Source organism: Carassius auratus, chromosome 38 (genome assembly GCF_003368295.1).
Source record: "Carassius auratus strain Wakin chromosome 38, ASM336829v1, whole genome shotgun sequence".
In the NCBI taxonomy this organism is placed as follows: Eukaryota; Metazoa; Chordata; class Actinopteri; order Cypriniformes; family Cyprinidae; genus Carassius; species Carassius auratus.
Window position 1 is genome coordinate 20,668,662 of NC_039280.1, and position 18,476 is coordinate 20,687,137.

The 18,476-nt window shown below is 43.0% G+C and overlaps 1 protein-coding gene across 7 annotated transcripts in view; it reads right to left on the bottom strand.

The window, feature by feature from the left end:
* Nucleotides 1-18,476, bottom strand: part of ccdc88ab (coiled-coil domain containing 88Ab) — a 59,892-nt gene that overhangs the window by 40,896 nt on the left and 520 nt on the right. For all 7 annotated transcript variants that reach the window (XR_003277802.1, XR_003277801.1, XM_026224703.1 and 4 more), the window contains exons 2-4: nucleotides 18,342-18,439; nucleotides 6,336-6,444; nucleotides 3,333-3,402 (exon numbers count right to left, since the gene is read on the bottom strand). Coding sequence is in view for 5 of the 7 variants with exons in the window: in XM_026224703.1 (XP_026080488.1) it covers nucleotides 3,333-3,402; nucleotides 6,336-6,444; nucleotides 18,342-18,439 (277 nt within the window). In the remaining 2 variants the exon portion in view is untranslated. The remainder of the gene's footprint in view (nucleotides 1-3,332; nucleotides 3,403-6,335; nucleotides 6,445-18,341; nucleotides 18,440-18,476) is intronic.

Genomic DNA, 18,476 nt, shown 5'->3' on the forward strand with positions numbered 1-18,476 from the left:
AAACTGTTTCAGAGTTGAACAAGACGCGTCCGTCTCAATAAATGAGGACAAACACTTGAAGAACATCTCCAGAACTGCTCTAAAGGTCACTTCATGAGCCTCTGACCATTGATTTGACATGCATCATATCACATGCACAGAACTGTAAAGCTATTCATGGCAACCCGTCAAAATAAAAGTCTGTTTTTAAGTCTATTGTTCAGTAGAATGTACACAGCCTACTACAACTACTAAAATAAAACAAACATTATTTTTTACTGATTAGTCACACAACATTTCTTCCATGTTTGTGTTTTAATAGTAAATCCCCTTTGTTTGCCAAAAAATGTTTTGCTTAATTTTCAGTAATTAAAAGATAAATGAAATTAATATTTCATGCCTTGATTTGATGTCAATAAAATTGTAAATACACAGAATTTCTGAGGGGATAAAATCATTAGGCTTAATTAAGAAAAAAAGTTGTTTTATGCGTTCAAATAATTATACATGCTAAAACAGAATTGGGTAACAATAAAAGAATATGGTGATGAAAAAATAAAACATTTCATAGGGCCCTAAAATTTTTATTTCTGATAAACTTTTATTAAATTGATGTGAAAATGTGTAAGTTTCATGATTTTTATTAAAATGGAAAAAACAGAATCCAGACAAATTAAAACGGAAATAATGGAAAAAATTAAACAGATTTCATAGGGCCCTATTAGAGTGTGGTAATTTCCACATTTACTATTACTACTACTATTATTATTATTATTACTATTATTAGTATTAGTATGGTACTAGTATGGTTCAGTACAGTTTTTCTTGTTGTAAATAAAGCACTATTTTAGTTTTTGTTCAGTATCCATTTTAAAAACGATGGGTTCATTAATCTGTATTGGTCAGTGTGGTCCACCCTAGCTATCAGGATCAGTAAAATCCACTATATGTGGAACACAGCAGTGACTGAATGCAGTGTGAGCCGCGCTGAAGCTGAGGTTCCTCACAGGAAACACACACTGACCTGGACAATAAGTGCCTGAGCACTTCCTGTGCACGACTTCCTGTGACGGATCCCCACAGTGACATCATCACACGCAGTACTGAACTTTACCAAAAATATTGCAGATTTCCAAACATGTTTGGTAGCACTTTATTTTACAGTCCTCCTCCACATCTACATGCTAGATACTGGTTATGGTGATAGTAATAACTGGCTAGTAACTAGGTTTAACCCTGAACCTAACCATGTGTGTATTTGTCTTATATTACACTGCTCTCTTAGGCAAGTACACTGAAGCTACAGGTAAATGCTCATAGTGTCAATTAAAGTGCAATCATGTTTGCTCCTTAGTTTTTTGTTTTAGACTTGATCTATTGATGAACTCAGTCTGTCTGCTAATATTCAACGTGTTCAGGGTTAAACATTCACTGTGTTTTTACTAGGGCTGGTGATTTAACAGATTAACGAAATGAAAGATAAAGTGTGCTACATTACGGTTCATGGTGACACGTTCTTGTGTTTAAGGCAAGGATAATGTAACAGCAGAGAGTGGTTTTCTTTATTTTGCGAAAGCTTGACAGCTTTGAATAATGTCGTGCGTCTGTATAATCCTCTTTGGTATGACCATCACACACACACACACACACACACACACACACACACATCATCATCACTGTGCTATATTGGAGCCTGTTCATTTTCAAAATATAATAGAGTTAAAGAAACAAATAAATCGTAACACTGCTCCGTTCAGTGTCATCGCTTCACTGTGCTGATATAGCTGATGTGAAGGATGATGTTTATAACGATGAAAGCACAATCACTATATAATAAATCATATTTCAGCATCCAGACACGTCGAGTACATGGAAACATTTGGATTTGTGCCGAATGAGAGAGCTAGCCATCAGCTTCAGCTTAAGACTAATTTGCTTTTGGATTGAGGTTTTTATAGCCTTTAGAGGATTTGTTTTGGAGAGAAACTAATAACTGTGTTTATAATGTTTGTTCACATTTGACTCTAGACTAGTTACAGGCATTTTAGCCTTCATTATTCCGGAAAGTAATAGGGCTAATATGTGATGTGAGAGGCAACTTAAGTGTGTTTTTTTTTTACTCTCAAAACACAATCTTACACAAAAAATTTTTTTTTTTTTTTTTTTTTAAATAGTTAAATGTATTTAAAGTGTTGACAGATTTGGGTGTTTCTTCAGTAGTCTGTACACATTTGGCCAGAATCTAGAAAAGAAGAAGTTGTCAGTGATTTAACTCAGCGGGTTATTGGCTAACGCTACCAGATCTCTCTTTCTACCTTTTCTTTTTGAGTAAAGAAAACGCTGTACTTTATTATTATAATATTATTATTAGGCAAATTATAGGCAAAGAAAATTGTTTAAAAAAAATAATGTTATTAACCAGTATTTCTTCCACCCGAACCGGTTTGGGAACGGTGAAATCTTTCATTTTCAAGCCCTGCTCCATACACCATAATGATATCATGTCATTACAAGAGAACATGCTTGGCTTTTTCACACATGTGTCCCTGCAGCACAGAAGCAGTCATCAGGAGCACAGGGATATTTGGAGAAATAGACAACAATACATTGTATGGGTCACAATTATACATTTCTCTTATGACACAAATCATTAGGATATTAAGTAAAGATCATGTTCATGAAGATATTTAGTAAATCTCCTACAGTAAATATGTCAAAACCTAATGTTTGATTAGTAATATGCATTGCTAAGAACTTCATCTGAACAACTTTAAAGATGATTTTCTCAATATTTAGATTTTTTTGCTCCCTCAGATTCCAGATTTTCAAATAGTTGTATCTCAGACAAATATTGTCCTATCACCCCAAAATGAACATTCGGTCATGAATTACTCACCCTACTCCAAACCCATGAAACCTCCGTTCATCTTCAGAACACAAATTAAGATATATCTGATGAAGTCTGAGAGCTCTCTGACCCTACATAGACAGTAATGTTGTAACCATGATCAACATCCAGAAACATAGCAAACAGTTGAGCCACAGACATCACATGGACTGTTTTACTATGCTTCTGGACCTGGGAACATTACAGTGCTGTCTATGTAGGGTCAGAGAGCTCTCGGACTTCATCAGATATATCTTAATTTGTGTTCTGAAGATGAACGAAGGTCTTATGCGTTTGGAGTGGTGTGAACTATCCCTGTAAGAGACAGTGTGACAGCTAGGATTCAGTTCAAGGCTAAAACCAAAAGAGATTCAATGATTCAGAAACAGATTAAATAATAAATTATTCGGTGAAATCTGAGCAGCGAGGCTGATAGACTGAGTGTGTGTTCTCCTGCGAGACGTACCGCTCAGAGGAGTCCGGCCCAGCACCAGCACGTCAGGAAGTGACATCACCACCAGCTGCTGCAACGTCTCCTGGAATGCATAGAGGGTCAGGAGCACACACACACACACACACGCACAAACACACACATGATCAGCGAACACACAATGAGCGCACACGATCAGCGAACACACACACACGATGAGCACACACACGATCAGCGCACACAGAATCAGCGAACACACGATCAGCGCACACACGATCAGCGCACACACACAATCAGTGATCACACGATCAGCGCACACACACAATCAGCGATCACACGATCAGCGCACACAGGATCAGCGCACACACAATCAGCGCACACACACAATCAGCGATCACACGATCAGCGCACACACGATCAGCGATCACACGATCGGCGCACACACGATCAGCGAACACACGATCAGCGCACACACGATCAGCGCACACACGCGATCGGCGAACACAAACGATCAGCGCACACAAACGATCAGCGAACACACGATCAGCGCACACACGATCAGCGCACACACGCGATCGGCGAACACAAACGATCAGCGAACACAAACGATCAGCGAACACACGATCAGCAAACACACGTTCAGCGCACACACGTTCAGCGCACACACACGATCAGCGAACACACGATCAGCGAACACACGATCAACGAACACACGATCAGCGAACACACGATCAGCGCACACACACGATCAGCGAACACACGATCGGCGATCACACGATCAGCGCACACACACGATCAGCGAACACACGATCGGCGAACACAAACGATCAGCGCACACACGATCAGCGCACACACGATCAGCAAACACACGTTCAGCGCACACACACGATCAGCGAACACACGATCAGCGAACACACGATCAGCGAACACACGATCAGCGCACACACACGATCAGCGAACACACGATCAGCGAACACACGATCAGCGCACACACACGATCAACGAACACACGATCAGCGAACACACGATCAGCGCACACACACGATCAGCGAACACACGATCGGCGATCACACGATCGGCGATCACACGATCAGCGCACACACGATCAGCACACACACACGATCAGCGAACACACGATCAGCGCACACACGATCAGCGCACGCACGATCAGCGCACGCACGATCAGCGAACACACGATCAGCGCACGCACGATCAGCGAACACACGATCAGCGAACACACGATCAGCGCACACACGATCAGCACACACACACGATCAGCGAACACACGATCAGCGAACACACGATCAGCGAACACACAATCAGCGCACACACACGATCAGCGCACACACAAGATCAGCACACACACGATCGGCGCACACACGATCGGCGCACACACACGATCGGCGCACACACGATCAGCGAACACACGATCAGCGCACACACGATCAGCGCACGCACGATCAGCGAACACACGATCAGCGCACGCACGATCAGCGAACACACGATCAGCGAACACACGATCAGCGCACACACGATCAGCACACACACACGATCAGCGAACACACGATCAGCGAACACACGATCAGCGAACACACAATCAGCGCACACACACGATCAGCGCACATACGATCAGCTAACACACGATCAGCACACACACACGATCGGCGAACACACGATCGGCGAACACACGATCAGCGCACACACACGATCAGCGCACACACAAGATCAGCACACACACGATCGGCGCACACACGATCGACGCACACACACGATCGGCGCACACACACGATCAGCGAACACACGATCAGCGAACACACGATCAGCGAACACACGATCAACGAACACACGATCAGCACACACACACGATCAGCACACACACACGATCAGCGAACACACGATTAGCGAACACACGATCAGCACACACACACGATCGGCGATCACACGATCGGCGAACACACGATCGGCGAACACACGATCGGCGAACACACGATCAGCGCACACACACGTTCAGCGCACACACAAGATCAGCACACACACGATCGACGCACACACACGATCGGCGCACACACGATCAGCGCACGCACGATCAGCGAACACACGATCAGCGCACGCACGATCAGCGAACACACGATCGGCGATCACACGATCGGCGAACACACGATCAGCGCACACACACGATCAGCGCACACACACAATCAGCGATCACACGATCGGCGAACACACGATCAGCGCACACACACGATCGGCGAACACACGATCAGCGCACACACACGATCAGCGAACACACGATCAGCGCACACACGATCAGCGCACACACGATCAGCGCACACACGATCAGCGCACACACGATCAGCGCACACACACGATCGGCGAACACACGATCAGCGCACACACGATCAGCGCACACATGATAAGCGCACACACGATCAGCGCACACACGATCAGCGCACACACGATCAGCGCACACACGATCAGCGCACACACGATCGGCGATCACACGATCAGCGAACACACGATCAGCGCACACACGATCAGCGATCACACGATCAGCGAACACACGATCAGCACACACACACGATCAGCGCACACACGATCAGCGCACACACGATCAGCGCACACACACGATCAGCACACACACACGATCAGCGCACACACGATCAGCGCACACACGATCAGCGCACACACGATCAGCGCACACACGATCAGCGAACACACGATCAGCGCACACACACGATCAGCGAACACACGATCAGCGCACACACGATCAGCACACACACACGATCAGCACACACACACGATCAGCGCACACATGATCAGCGCACACACACGATCAGCGCACACACACGATCAGCGCACACACGATCAGCGCACACACGATCAGCGCACACACACGATCAGCGAACACACGATCAGCGCACACACACGATCAGCGAACACACGATCAGCGCACACACGATCAGCGCACACACGATCAGCGCACACACGATCAGCGATCACACGATCAGCGAACACACACTCATATATCAGTCTGACGCTCACCTGATAGCAGGACTTGATCTGCTGCACGAGGAGGGACAGGTTCTGGATGCGCAGTGTTGGCTCGTTCTTCACCTTCCTATGGGCTCTCTGGACACTGCTCTTTGGGTTTCTGTCAGAAGAAACCACACGGACATTAGACATTTGCAATTTTTTAAAATTACACTTTCAATTTTGATCTCAGCCTCCAATGATTATGAAAATACATTAATTGCGATAAAATGCTTATTGTGCCTCATTCTGCCCCCTTTCCAATGCTTCGCTTTCGCTCCTCCATAAAAGTCAAATTTCACGTGCAAATCAGTCAAATAACTTTTGTAAAATGAGACTTCCTTGGTTTATTCAAGTTGACAATATTTATTCATGTTTTTAAAGGTGCTAAAGGTACTCGTGCTGTTCCTCAGGAGGAGGATTTCTGTGTCTGAGCTCAGAGACTAAAGAACGCAGAGGTAGAGTGAACGTTTAGCTTAAACTGTGATTGTGATTATTTACATGAACCATTGTTGGTTATGTAATAAGTGAACATCAACAGTAGAGAATGAAAATACATGTGCATCTGAGCGGCTCTTAAAGTGACAGCAGCTATATTCCTGCTGTGACCATGTGCTTGATATTAATCAAACAATAAAACAGACACACTGCTCCTGACTGAAGGAGATTAGTACCCTTAATAGGAAACTGAGGAAGTTTAATTCTGGCCCACTCATAATAGTGTTAAATAACTGTGATTATAATATTAACCAAAATAATCCTGATTATGATTTTGACATAATCAATCAGTTCTGACAGTAGGGCTGCACAATTAATCACATATTTTAATCACGATTACGGATGCCATGATTACATAATAGTTCAAAGCTGCGATTACAAAAATAAACAAACAATTAAAAATATCCACTTGCCTTATTCTGTGTTTAAGAGCGGGGTTTAAAACTTAAACACTCTGGATAAAAGAGATTTAGTTTAACTGATAGTCGTCATAGATATGTTAAACACCAAACATGTACTCGTTTGAACTCCGAATCACACAGACCTTTATTACAGTGAGCAGACGCGATCACGCACGAAACAACGCTGTGAAATCCAGTAAGAAGCACTCGAGTCCAGCGCAGAGTTCAGAGTTCAAATCATGTCTCTTTCATTTAAAGTAGTTTATAGCCAAATCAATCAGAGCTGTTATTCTCATCAACACGGATGCATAACAGTGCTACAACAATCCAGTTAGACATTTCCATCCACAAATCACCCACATTTACCATAGTTTTACTGTAGTAATGGTAATAATGGTCCAGTGGCAGAAAAGTAGGATATTCATATATGTTAAAGGAGTAATGGAATATAACTACATAATTTTGTTAATTATTCTATCAGTTGATGTGGATTTGTAATTGAATGTCTTTAGGCTAATGTTTTACCATGGTAATGAGGTGCTGTACTATATGACCTACACATGTATGATGAGACTGTTACAGATTTCACAACTGTACTGTTTTTGTTAATGAAGATAGATGTAGATCTGCATCCCAACTCAAGCTCCTGTTCTAATGTGTATTTCTAGGAGACTAAGCTTGTGTATTATTACTTGTTCAGTGTTTCAGTGTCACTAAACCAGCAGCTGGAGCAGTGTTAGCCTGGAGCCCTGATCATTTCCTCTGCTTAACTGTAAATGAAATATATAGCTTTGGTAAACAATTCTCTCTTTTTTTTGTTTTACTATAATATTATTATACCATGCATAATTACTTTTTTTTGTTTGTTTAAAGAAGAAACCAAACCAATATATAGTTGAGCTTTAAGGCTCACTGCTATAGAAAAGCAATACAAGTTCAGGAAGAGTGTTTTTTTATATTTTATATGTATCTTTTATATATAAATATGGCATGCAGCTTCAGACAATAGCATACATCTGTTTGAAATAATCATTATTAATAAATCACAATTTCAATTTCAAGGGAATAATCGACAATGATGATTTTTGTCATAATCGTGTGGCCCTAGCTGATGGACATTCATTCTGCCACCCAGAAGCTCACTTTCCCTGTCTACTCACATTTTTGCTTTTTATTTGTAGCAACGTAAATATTTTTTTTATTGAAGGTGCAAGAGGAGATGCTAACATTAGCCTGATAGCACTGAAAGCTAACGTCCCATCCTCCCTGCAGTCACCGCTCAAAGCCACGCCCCCTGAACACATTCATGCTCACAGACCAGAATACCAGAGACAACACTACTACAGCAGACTTCAGCAGCGGTTCCCATTCAGTCCATGTTCTGAAGTGAAGTAAAGCCCTGCTCAGGGAGTAGGGAGCAGTGAACGCAGACTGGAACACAGTTCATTCACGTAGCTGGAGTTGGTCATCTGAATCAGTGTGCTAATAATTAAGACAGACTGGAACTGGGAACCGCTGGGTTACATCATGTGTCATTAACCAGCGAGAAGACTTTAATAGTACTACAATACCAGGAAGGAAGATCAGATGTTGATGTTTGTCTGCTGTACTAGCTCTGTCTGCAGAGCGTGTGTGAACACACTGATGATGTCTAGTGTGTGTGTGTGAACAGTGTGTGTAGAGGTGTGCAGATACACGCTCACAGACAGGGAGGAAACACATTTAAAACACTCGGACAGAGCTTTGATTGGACGTACGTTTCTTGGTCCTACGCCTTCCACAGAATATATAAATACAGATAAATACATTTAAACCACTTAATGATCTCTATCGGGACGTGAAGAGACTTTCAACCGGTATAACAAAAAACTCTCTTGAAGACAACCGCCTATTGCACCTTTAATTAATTGTTACGTTTTTATTTAAGAGAATATTTGATCTTTACTAAAAGAAAAATTTAAATAGGAATTTAACTGCTCAGATTCATACTCTGGTCACTTAAATGAGTGATTACATTGGTAAAGTCCACATCAGACTCTGATAACAAAAAAATCAGGAAAATCTGACCACAACCCCCCCCCCCCCATTATTAAAAATAAATATTTGAGCACATTACAGGTTTAGCATTTATTGTAATAATAAATACTATTGTCCTGTAAAAATAAAAAGCAGCATTTCATGACCATGGTAATATGATATAATGTAATCTGGTTAGTTTTCACTTAAGAAAACCAATGGCATTGATCTGTCAATCTAGTTTACAACAAACTGTCACGCTACAATAAATACCAACAGTAGTTTATTCCAAATCCACAGGAGAACAGGTAATCCAAGAGAGGTAACTTCCAACACAAGCTTCTCAGGACATACTCAACACCAGATGAAGATAAAACCAAGCACACTCCAACTAAAATAAGGTTATTAATGAGGGGCAGACGGGTGAGGACGATAAACAAGACACAGGTGAACTAATCAAATCAAACACAGGGAGACACCAGGTCACACAGAGCACAATAAACAGGCCTGGGGTGACACAAACTGACTTCTTTCTCCAGACGTGTGCTGGTCTTCAGACTGAACCAGACACCACCTGATTCTAATATTACATCAACGTTAAATAGTAATGACTTTATGAATTTCTTCACTGATAAAATAGATAACATTAGAAATATAATAGCGAATGTAGATTTTACAGCATCTAACACTTCAGTTTCATCCATCGCACCCAAAGATAAACTGCAGTGCTTTACAACTATAGGACAGGAAGAGCTAAATAAACTTATCACTGTATCTAAACCAACAACATGTTTATTAGATCCTGTACCCACTAAATTACTGAAAGAGCTGTTACCTGTAGCCGAAGAACCGCTTCTCAATATCATAAACTCGTCGTTATCTTTAGGACACGTCCCAAAACCATTCAAGCTGGCGGTTATCAAGCCTCTTATTAAGAAACCAAAACTAGATCCTAGTGTACTGGCAAATTATAGGCCTATTTCAAATCTTCCATTTATGTCTAAAATTTTAGAAAAAGCTGTGTCTGCTCAATTGAGCACCTTCCTGCATAAAAATGATCCGTATGAAGAATTTCAGTCAGGTTTTAGGCCCCACCATAGCACAGAAACTGCACTTGTTAAAATTACAAATGACCTGCTCCTTGCGTCAGATCAAGGCTGCATCTCATTTCTAGTCTTACTTGATCTTAGCGCTGCATTCGACACCATAGATCATGACATACTCATAGATCGATTACAAAACTATACAGGTATTCAAGAGCAGGCTCTAAGATGGTTTAGATCCTACCTGTCCAATCGCTACCATTTTGTTTACTTAAATTGGGAGTCATCTCATTTATCATCAGTAAAATATGGAGTGCCACAAGGATCCGTCCTAGGTCCCCTTCTATTTTCAATATACATGTTGCCCCTTGGTAATATTATTAGAAAATACGGAATTAGCTTCCACTGTTATGCTGATGATACTCAGCTACATATCTAGGTAGTGGTTTACAAATGATCATTACTTACCTATAAGGCCCTAAATGGTTTAGCTCCAGCGTACCTAACTACCCTTCTACCACGCTACAACCCATCACGCTCCCTAAGGTCACAAAACGCTGGACTTTTGGTCGTTCCTAGGATAGCAAAGTCCACTGAAGGAGGTAGAGCTTTCTCACATTTGGCTCCCAAACTCTGGAATAGCCTTCCTGATAATGTTCGGGGTTCAGACACACTCTCTCTGTTTAAATCTAGATTAAAAACACATCTCTTTCACCAAGCATTCGAATAATGTATCTTTTAAATTGTGAGTGGAGTTGCATCTGATCAAATGCACATTCTTATTCTTTAGCTTGGGTTAAACTAATTGTACTTTGTTGGATCAGCAGCTATGCTAATGATGTCTCTATGTGTTTCTCTGTTTCTGCTGGATCTTCATCCCGTGGTAACTAGGATTTACACAAGCTTCAGTCTGGATCCAGAACACCTGAGAAGAGATGATGCTGACCCTCAGAGGACCTCAGATGATGCTGACCCTGAATCAACAACAGAACTAACAATTATTGATACAAGTGTGACTGCATCATATAATAATAATGTGTTGTACTGACTGAGATCAACACAGTCTACAGCAGAAGAAAATGCCTTTCATATGAGAGCTGAGAATCAGGAACACAGCGGACACTGAGAGGACAGACGTCATGTGATCGACCAGGAGTGTGTGTGTGTGTGTGTGCTGGTCTGACCTACATTAAATGTGCTCAGAGAGTAGTGTGTGTTCACTATATTATATTATACTATATTATAGGGCTGCAGATATATGGCATGTGATATTAATGTTCATCTGGTCAGTAAAGCGGTTCTGTAATCAGCAGTCAATCTCCATCACCTGTGTGCTTTCACATGGAGCAGCATTAACTGTTGTTCACTGATGAGCTTCATCAGATTCATCACTGAACCACGGCTCTGTCTCACTAAACGAACACAAAACAACATTTATGAAAGTGGGCCGTAGGTTTTCAGTGAGGCTTTCTGTGTTTGGAGTCAGGAGAGAGAGAGAGAGAGAGAGAGAGTATCATCATAAAAACCATGACGCCTACGGAAAGTACTACTAATGATAGGAACTACAGCACATGTGTGTGTGTGTGTGTGTGTGTGAGAGAGTGTGTGTGTGTGTGTGTGTGTGATGATATTCTCTGCTCTACAGTAGCTGGAGGTGCTGGTCTACAGCTGCAGGATCATCACATCACATCCAGGAGGATCCGGACCTCATCATGACAGATCCCGTCTCTGTCTCCTTCAGCAGAACACAAACACTCATTACTCTGGCTAAAGCAGTCCGTCCAGTCCTCCGTGCTACTGATCCACTCTCACATTCCTCTGTGCCTCTGATCATGTGATCAGCAGCCCTCTCTGTGATTGGCTGTTCAGCACTGCTCAGTCTCACTCACAGAATGATGATGAGTTGATTATGTGTTTGTGGTTATTATTCTGAGCTGCAGATCACAGCAGTGCTGTTCTTCACATCCACTGAATGAGCCGAGTGTAGCTGCACCTGCACAGAGCCAGCTACAATCACACCACTGTGTGTGTGAGAGTGTGTGTGTGTGTGAGTGTGTGAGAGAGAGAGAGAGTGAGTGTGTGAGTGAGAGCGAGAGTGAGTGTGTGTGTGTGTGTGTGTGTGTGTGTGTGTGAGTGAGTGAGTGAGAGAGAGAGAGAGAGAGAGTGTGTGTGAGAGAGAGAGAGAGAGAGAGAGAGTGTGTGAGTGTGAGAGTGTGTGAGTGTGTGAGAGAGAGAGAGTGAGTGTGTGAGTGAGAGAGAGAGCGAGAGTGAGTGAGTGAGTGTGTGAGAGAGAGAGAGAGAGAGAGAGAGAGAGAGAGAGAGAGAGAGAGAGTGTGTGTGTGTGTGTGTCTCTGTGTGTCAGTGTGAGTGAGTGTGTGTCAGGTGCAGCAGCTGAACACACACACACACACACACACACCAACCCCCCCCCCCCCCCCCCCACAGATGCAGGTCATGTGATGCGTGATGTTTCACACAGGTCTATGGTTGTGCGCTGAATGACAGTATCATGTATCAGTGATAGTCAGAGAATATCACCTGTTGCTGATGCCTTTGACAATAGCAGGAATATTATTATTATTATTATTATAAGGTTTGTAACAATATCTAATTAACATTGGGGCTTATTTGTTCCATTATATTTCTTTTTCCATGTTTTTACAGTGTTGCATGTTACACTGTGTCCCAACTACACATGACTCCAGCGATACAAGACAAGATTCCAGCGATAAACAGTTTGTGTCCACACCAGATCAATCAAATATCACAGCCAATCAGAAGCGTGTGTGGGCGGAGCCTTTCTGGAAGCACACTGCGCTCGTTCTCGAGTCAAGAACCGTTTCTGTCAGACGTGTCCAATTCGTGAACCGAGGAGCTGATGATACTGCGCATGTGTGATTCAGCGTGAAGCAGACCGACCAGGCAGGAAGGAACTCGACCGGAAGTTGAAGTCGGGTGGGGGCTGCCATCTTTTAGCAGAACTTCACTTGCGTTAGCATTCCCATTGACTCCCATTCATTTTGGCGTCACTTTGACAGCGAATAACTTTACATCTGAGGCGTTTAAAGACTCCGTTTGTCCATTATTTATTTCTAAAGATACACAACAATGTATAAAGGGCCCCATTACCTTCTATGTTACATTATGGCCCCGTTTTTGTAAAAAATAGGCTAACGATTGTGTCATAACCACTCGACTCTCTGTCGCATTACCGTACAGACAGGTGGAGAAGCTCGCAGGCAATTAACTTAATATGGCGTACTGGTGTTACATTTTAAAATACTCTACAAAATAATTAATCAGAATATTTACTCCTGCTCACTCACGACAAAGAACTCCCCGCTCAAGCTCGCCGTCTCTGCAAGATTAACGATGGCAGTTTGCACGCACAGCTACTAGAAGATTTACATCTGTCAGACAGGTTGCTGACGTCGTCAAGTTTCGTTTGAGTCTGCGCGTCAGAAACGGAAGTGCTAAAAAACGCTAAAAATGGGCTTCACTTGTCTCAATTGAGTTCCAATAGGGTCGCTGTGTCCATTTCTTTTACTGTCTATGAGCCCAACACACAGAGCATCTGAACTGAACTGATTCTTCTGGTGATTGATTCTGAACTGATTCTGTGCTAGTGTTATGAGCGCGGGTAAACCGAAGGCTTGAATCAATAGCGATCATAGCCAATGACGCCATTACGTCGAGCGCAAAAGAACTGGTGAACCGTTTTCTTCAACCTGTTTATTAGGGGTGTCACGATTTCGATTTTAAATCGAAATCGATCGAAATTAAGTCACAGTCTCAAACTTCGAATTAAAAAATGGAATCGTCGATGCTGCCACGCCCCCATGTTGCGTCTGGTTACTTGCCAAGCAAGTACCTCCTCCAACAGCCACTCAAAAGATAGCATGACACCTGCAGATGCAGGAGACCCATCCACAGAACTCGAATCCCCTCCTCTTTCACTGAAGTCGCTGGTGTGGAAGTATTTTGGATTTCCAGTGAGCTATGTTGACAACGTTCGCGTTGTCGACAAAAAAAAACAACAGTTTGCAAGCTGTGCTATGTGCGTGTACCACATTCTCTCACTGGCAGCACGACTAACATGGCAGGGCATCTCCACAGGCACCACAAAAACAGATTTATCTGTTAAACCATCAACTACACAAACTACTCTTCCGTCTTCATTTGGAATTAAACTTCCAAGCAACTCAAGTCATGCAAATGCAATTACGCGTGCGGTAGGAGTATTCATAGCCACGAACATGCGACCTTATTCGGTGGTGGAAAACTCTGGTTTTAGGTATTTAATTAGCGTGCTAGAGCCACGCTACGAAATCCCAAGTAGAACGCATCTCACAGCTATGGTGATTCCCTCCATGTACAATAATGTGAAAGAGAAAGTTATTGAAGGTCTGAGCAGCGCACATTTAGTTGCCTTGACTAGAGATTGCTGGACATCCAGAGCAACACAGAGCTTCATGACTGTCACAGCACATTACATTAATGATGACTGGGAAATTCAAAATCCAGTCCTTCAAACTCGCCCCATAGATGAAGCACACACAAGTGAACATTTAGCAGAAGTGCTGAGGGAAGTGGTAGTGGAATTCAACCATCCCTGTGACAACTGATAATGCGAAGAACATTGTCAATGCCTCAAATGCAGCAGGATTGTCACCACACATTGGATGTTTAGCCCACACTGTGAATCTGGCCTCCCAGAAGGGGTTGGGAGTAAACCAGATTTCCCGTCTTTTGGGCAGAGTCAGGAGGGTGGTCACTTTTTTCCGCAGAAGTACCACTGCAGCAGCTCTAAACAACATCTCCATCTTTAGGAAGAACATGAAAGAATGAACAAATAGTCATCATTCTCAGGGGATAAAAAGTAGTTATCAGTGTGGTATATGTTCATCTGTTCAGAAATAGTTTAAGACACTTAATTGTTCAGAGACCATGGACATGTCTGTTTTATTGTTTTTGTTTGTTTTGTTGTGAACTTGAATGTCATCTTTTGTGAAGAAGACTGTACTTACAAAAGAGAAACTGGATGGCAGTTTATTTTAAGTTTTCAATTGACTAAAGATATAAGTTATTGTTACATTATGTTGTTAATAAAAGTTTTAAATTTGACAATGTAGTGTGGTACATTGCAAACAAAGGTCAGATATTATATTGCATAAAAGTCTAGTTTGAAAAATGACAATCTGTGCTTTAAAGAGAATAAATGTAAAAATTGAGAATCGAATCGCACCGTGAGCTTAGAATCGAAAATGCAATCGAATCGAGGATTTGGAGAATCATGACACCCCTACGGTTTATTGAATCGAACTGTCCGAAAGAAGCACTGGTGATCCGAAAACCGATGCAACCAATTCTTCACTCGTGAACGAGTCAGTCTATTGTTCGTTATCTGTCTCGGTGTTCATCTTCAGTTCCCCCACAATGCATTGCATCACGTCACGTTGGGGAGAGAATTTACCAAACCGCCTTGAGAGCATTGAGAGTGACTACAGAGACGAGTAGGATATGAGAGTATTCAGATAGCGCAGATTATAGATTAATAGATAGATAGACCGAAAGATAGATAGAGAGATATCGACCAACAGCGACCCAAACACACTCGCTTCCCTACAGCACAAGCTTTCGAACGCAGTTTCCATGGGACGGCACCCACACAAGCTCCTGTCAAACACAGCGACACACACATGGCTACGTTTGCAACAACATTTTCACCGGAGGAAGAGATAAACGCTTAGAAACGTCCATATAGCTAGCATGATGCCTTCTATTTCTAGATGACAAAGTTTACCAGCACTGCTGACGTAGACTAGCTCCAGTGCTCATTACTGCGATGCACCAGGACACTTCACCAGCTCTCCACTCATTCTCCTCGGAGCATGCGTTATAGGCTTTGACAGACATCAGGTCTTGGCAATTCCTCATTTGTCCTCTCACGACTGCCAGGTTTGAAATTACATGGCTGTGGGTCATCATACATGTTTGCCCTCGTCACCTCTTCCTCATCCCAGTTTCTATCGCAACGTTACATTGACCTGAAATCGTTTTTTCAACGTGTAGTACTTGCATAAACCCTGCATCCGTAGGCAGTATTATTCGTAGGGGCTGTCACTGTTGTTTCGCGTGCTGTGTGACCTCTGAACTCTGAGTACATCGATCTAGTATGAGACACGAGTTCACGGATGGGAAGTCACGGGTTTGATAGCCGTTCCAGTGCACTTTCACGGGTTTAAGGCTGGAAAAACACGGGTTACAGGCTGTCTGGAACACTGCATCATACTAGACTGAGGCTACCTTTCCTCCACTGCTCCCCAACGTGACGTCATCACCGAGCTGCGTAAAACAAACTTTAATACCAAAAACTTAAACTGGTCTTTAAGACCATTTTTGAGACATTTTAAAAATCATATACATATCTTGAGTGATTTATGTACCCATTAATCAACAGTGGTGGTTAACCTGCAACATGGCCTTTAAAACGATTCAGTTCGATTTGGTGAACTGGTTCAAGAAGATCCGGTTACATCCAGTGATTCGTTCATGAACCGGATATCACAAACTGCTTTGTTTTAAACTCTCTCTCACAACAGACACGGAAGAGAAGACAATGCTGAATAAAAGTCATAGTTTTTGCTATTTTTGGACCAAAATGTATTTTCGATGCTTCAGAATATTCTAACTGACCCTCTGATGTCACATGGACTACTGTGATGATGTTTTTCTTACCTTTCTGGACATGGACAGTAGACCGTACACACAGCTTCAATGGAGGGACTGAGAGCTCTCGGACTAAATCTAAAATATCTTAAACTGTGTTCAGAAGATAAACGGAGGTCTCATGGGTTTGGAACGACATGAGGGAGTTATTAATGACATAATCTTAATACTTAGGTTAACTAACCCTTTAAATACAATTTCAGTCATATTAAAAGCATAAGGCAGCTTTTAGCCTCACGCTGTAGTTAATTCACTTTCCAGATATGTAAATAAATGGGTAAATTAGCATGATAACACCACGTATTAGCGATCTCCTGGGCTCACGATATCAGGATATCAACACTAGCCTCGACTGTGAATCGACGTATAACACTGCTTCACATGTCCTGAGCGGTTAGCATTAGCGGTGTCATAATGATCCGCTATGATGCTAGACCTGCGCTGGCCAATCAGAAGACAGAAACCATCCAGGCTGTGTTCCACTGCAGTCCAGACACACACTCACAATCCTCCCTAAACACTTCCCCTCGGACATCTGAAGTGTGTTCCACATCAAGGGGACGAGGGGAGTCCATATGGACCGACCCCTGACCCCTCGATTCTGACCGAGGGAGCACATTTAAGGCTGCTCCATAGACCACAATGCACTGCGATTATGGCATCATCGCAGATCACGTTTAATTTATCCCCACCCCAAACACCTCTTTAATATATAAATGATTTTGTTCACATTTATAAAAGCCCAGGCATACCGGGACACCGGTCCTGGGAAACCTTGTGTGTGAACGCAAACACATCCCAGGACTGATCCTGACACACTCTTTACAGCATTAGATCTGGCTTCTGTTCACACTAGCTCGTTCTGGACTGAACCTGGCTACGTTACTAGGTGCCAGAGCTGGGATCAGTCCAGGGACGTGTTAGCGTTCACACAATGGTCCGGGTCCAGCGTGCAGTGTGAAAGGGTGAGGACTGGATTCCTCTGGTTCTGTCAGCAGTGAACACTCATGCAACACAATCAGTGACCTACATCTGAGTAAAGCAGACTGAGAGAAGGCCATAAAACACTGAACTGAACACAACCCGTTTACGACTCCAGAGCCAGCGGCCATCCTTCAATCTGATTGGCTGCTGGCCTCGGTCAGACATATTGAACTCTTGCATCCAAACCAATATGGCACTCATAATCACAAACACAGTCACGTGACGAGAGGCGGCCCAATCACAGCCCAGCTGACAGTGATATCAGTCAAATACAGCAGGATAACTGTGATTCAGCATGTTATATCCCGTATGTGTGACTCTATAAACACGAATCTGTCTGTACTCACATCTCCGTCATGATGTCGTTCAAATAAACCCCGTCCACCAGCGTCATGAACTCGGACAGAGGAGAGCCGTCGGAGCCCAGCGGAGAGACCGTCTTCACCTGCGCGCACACACACACACACACACACACACACACA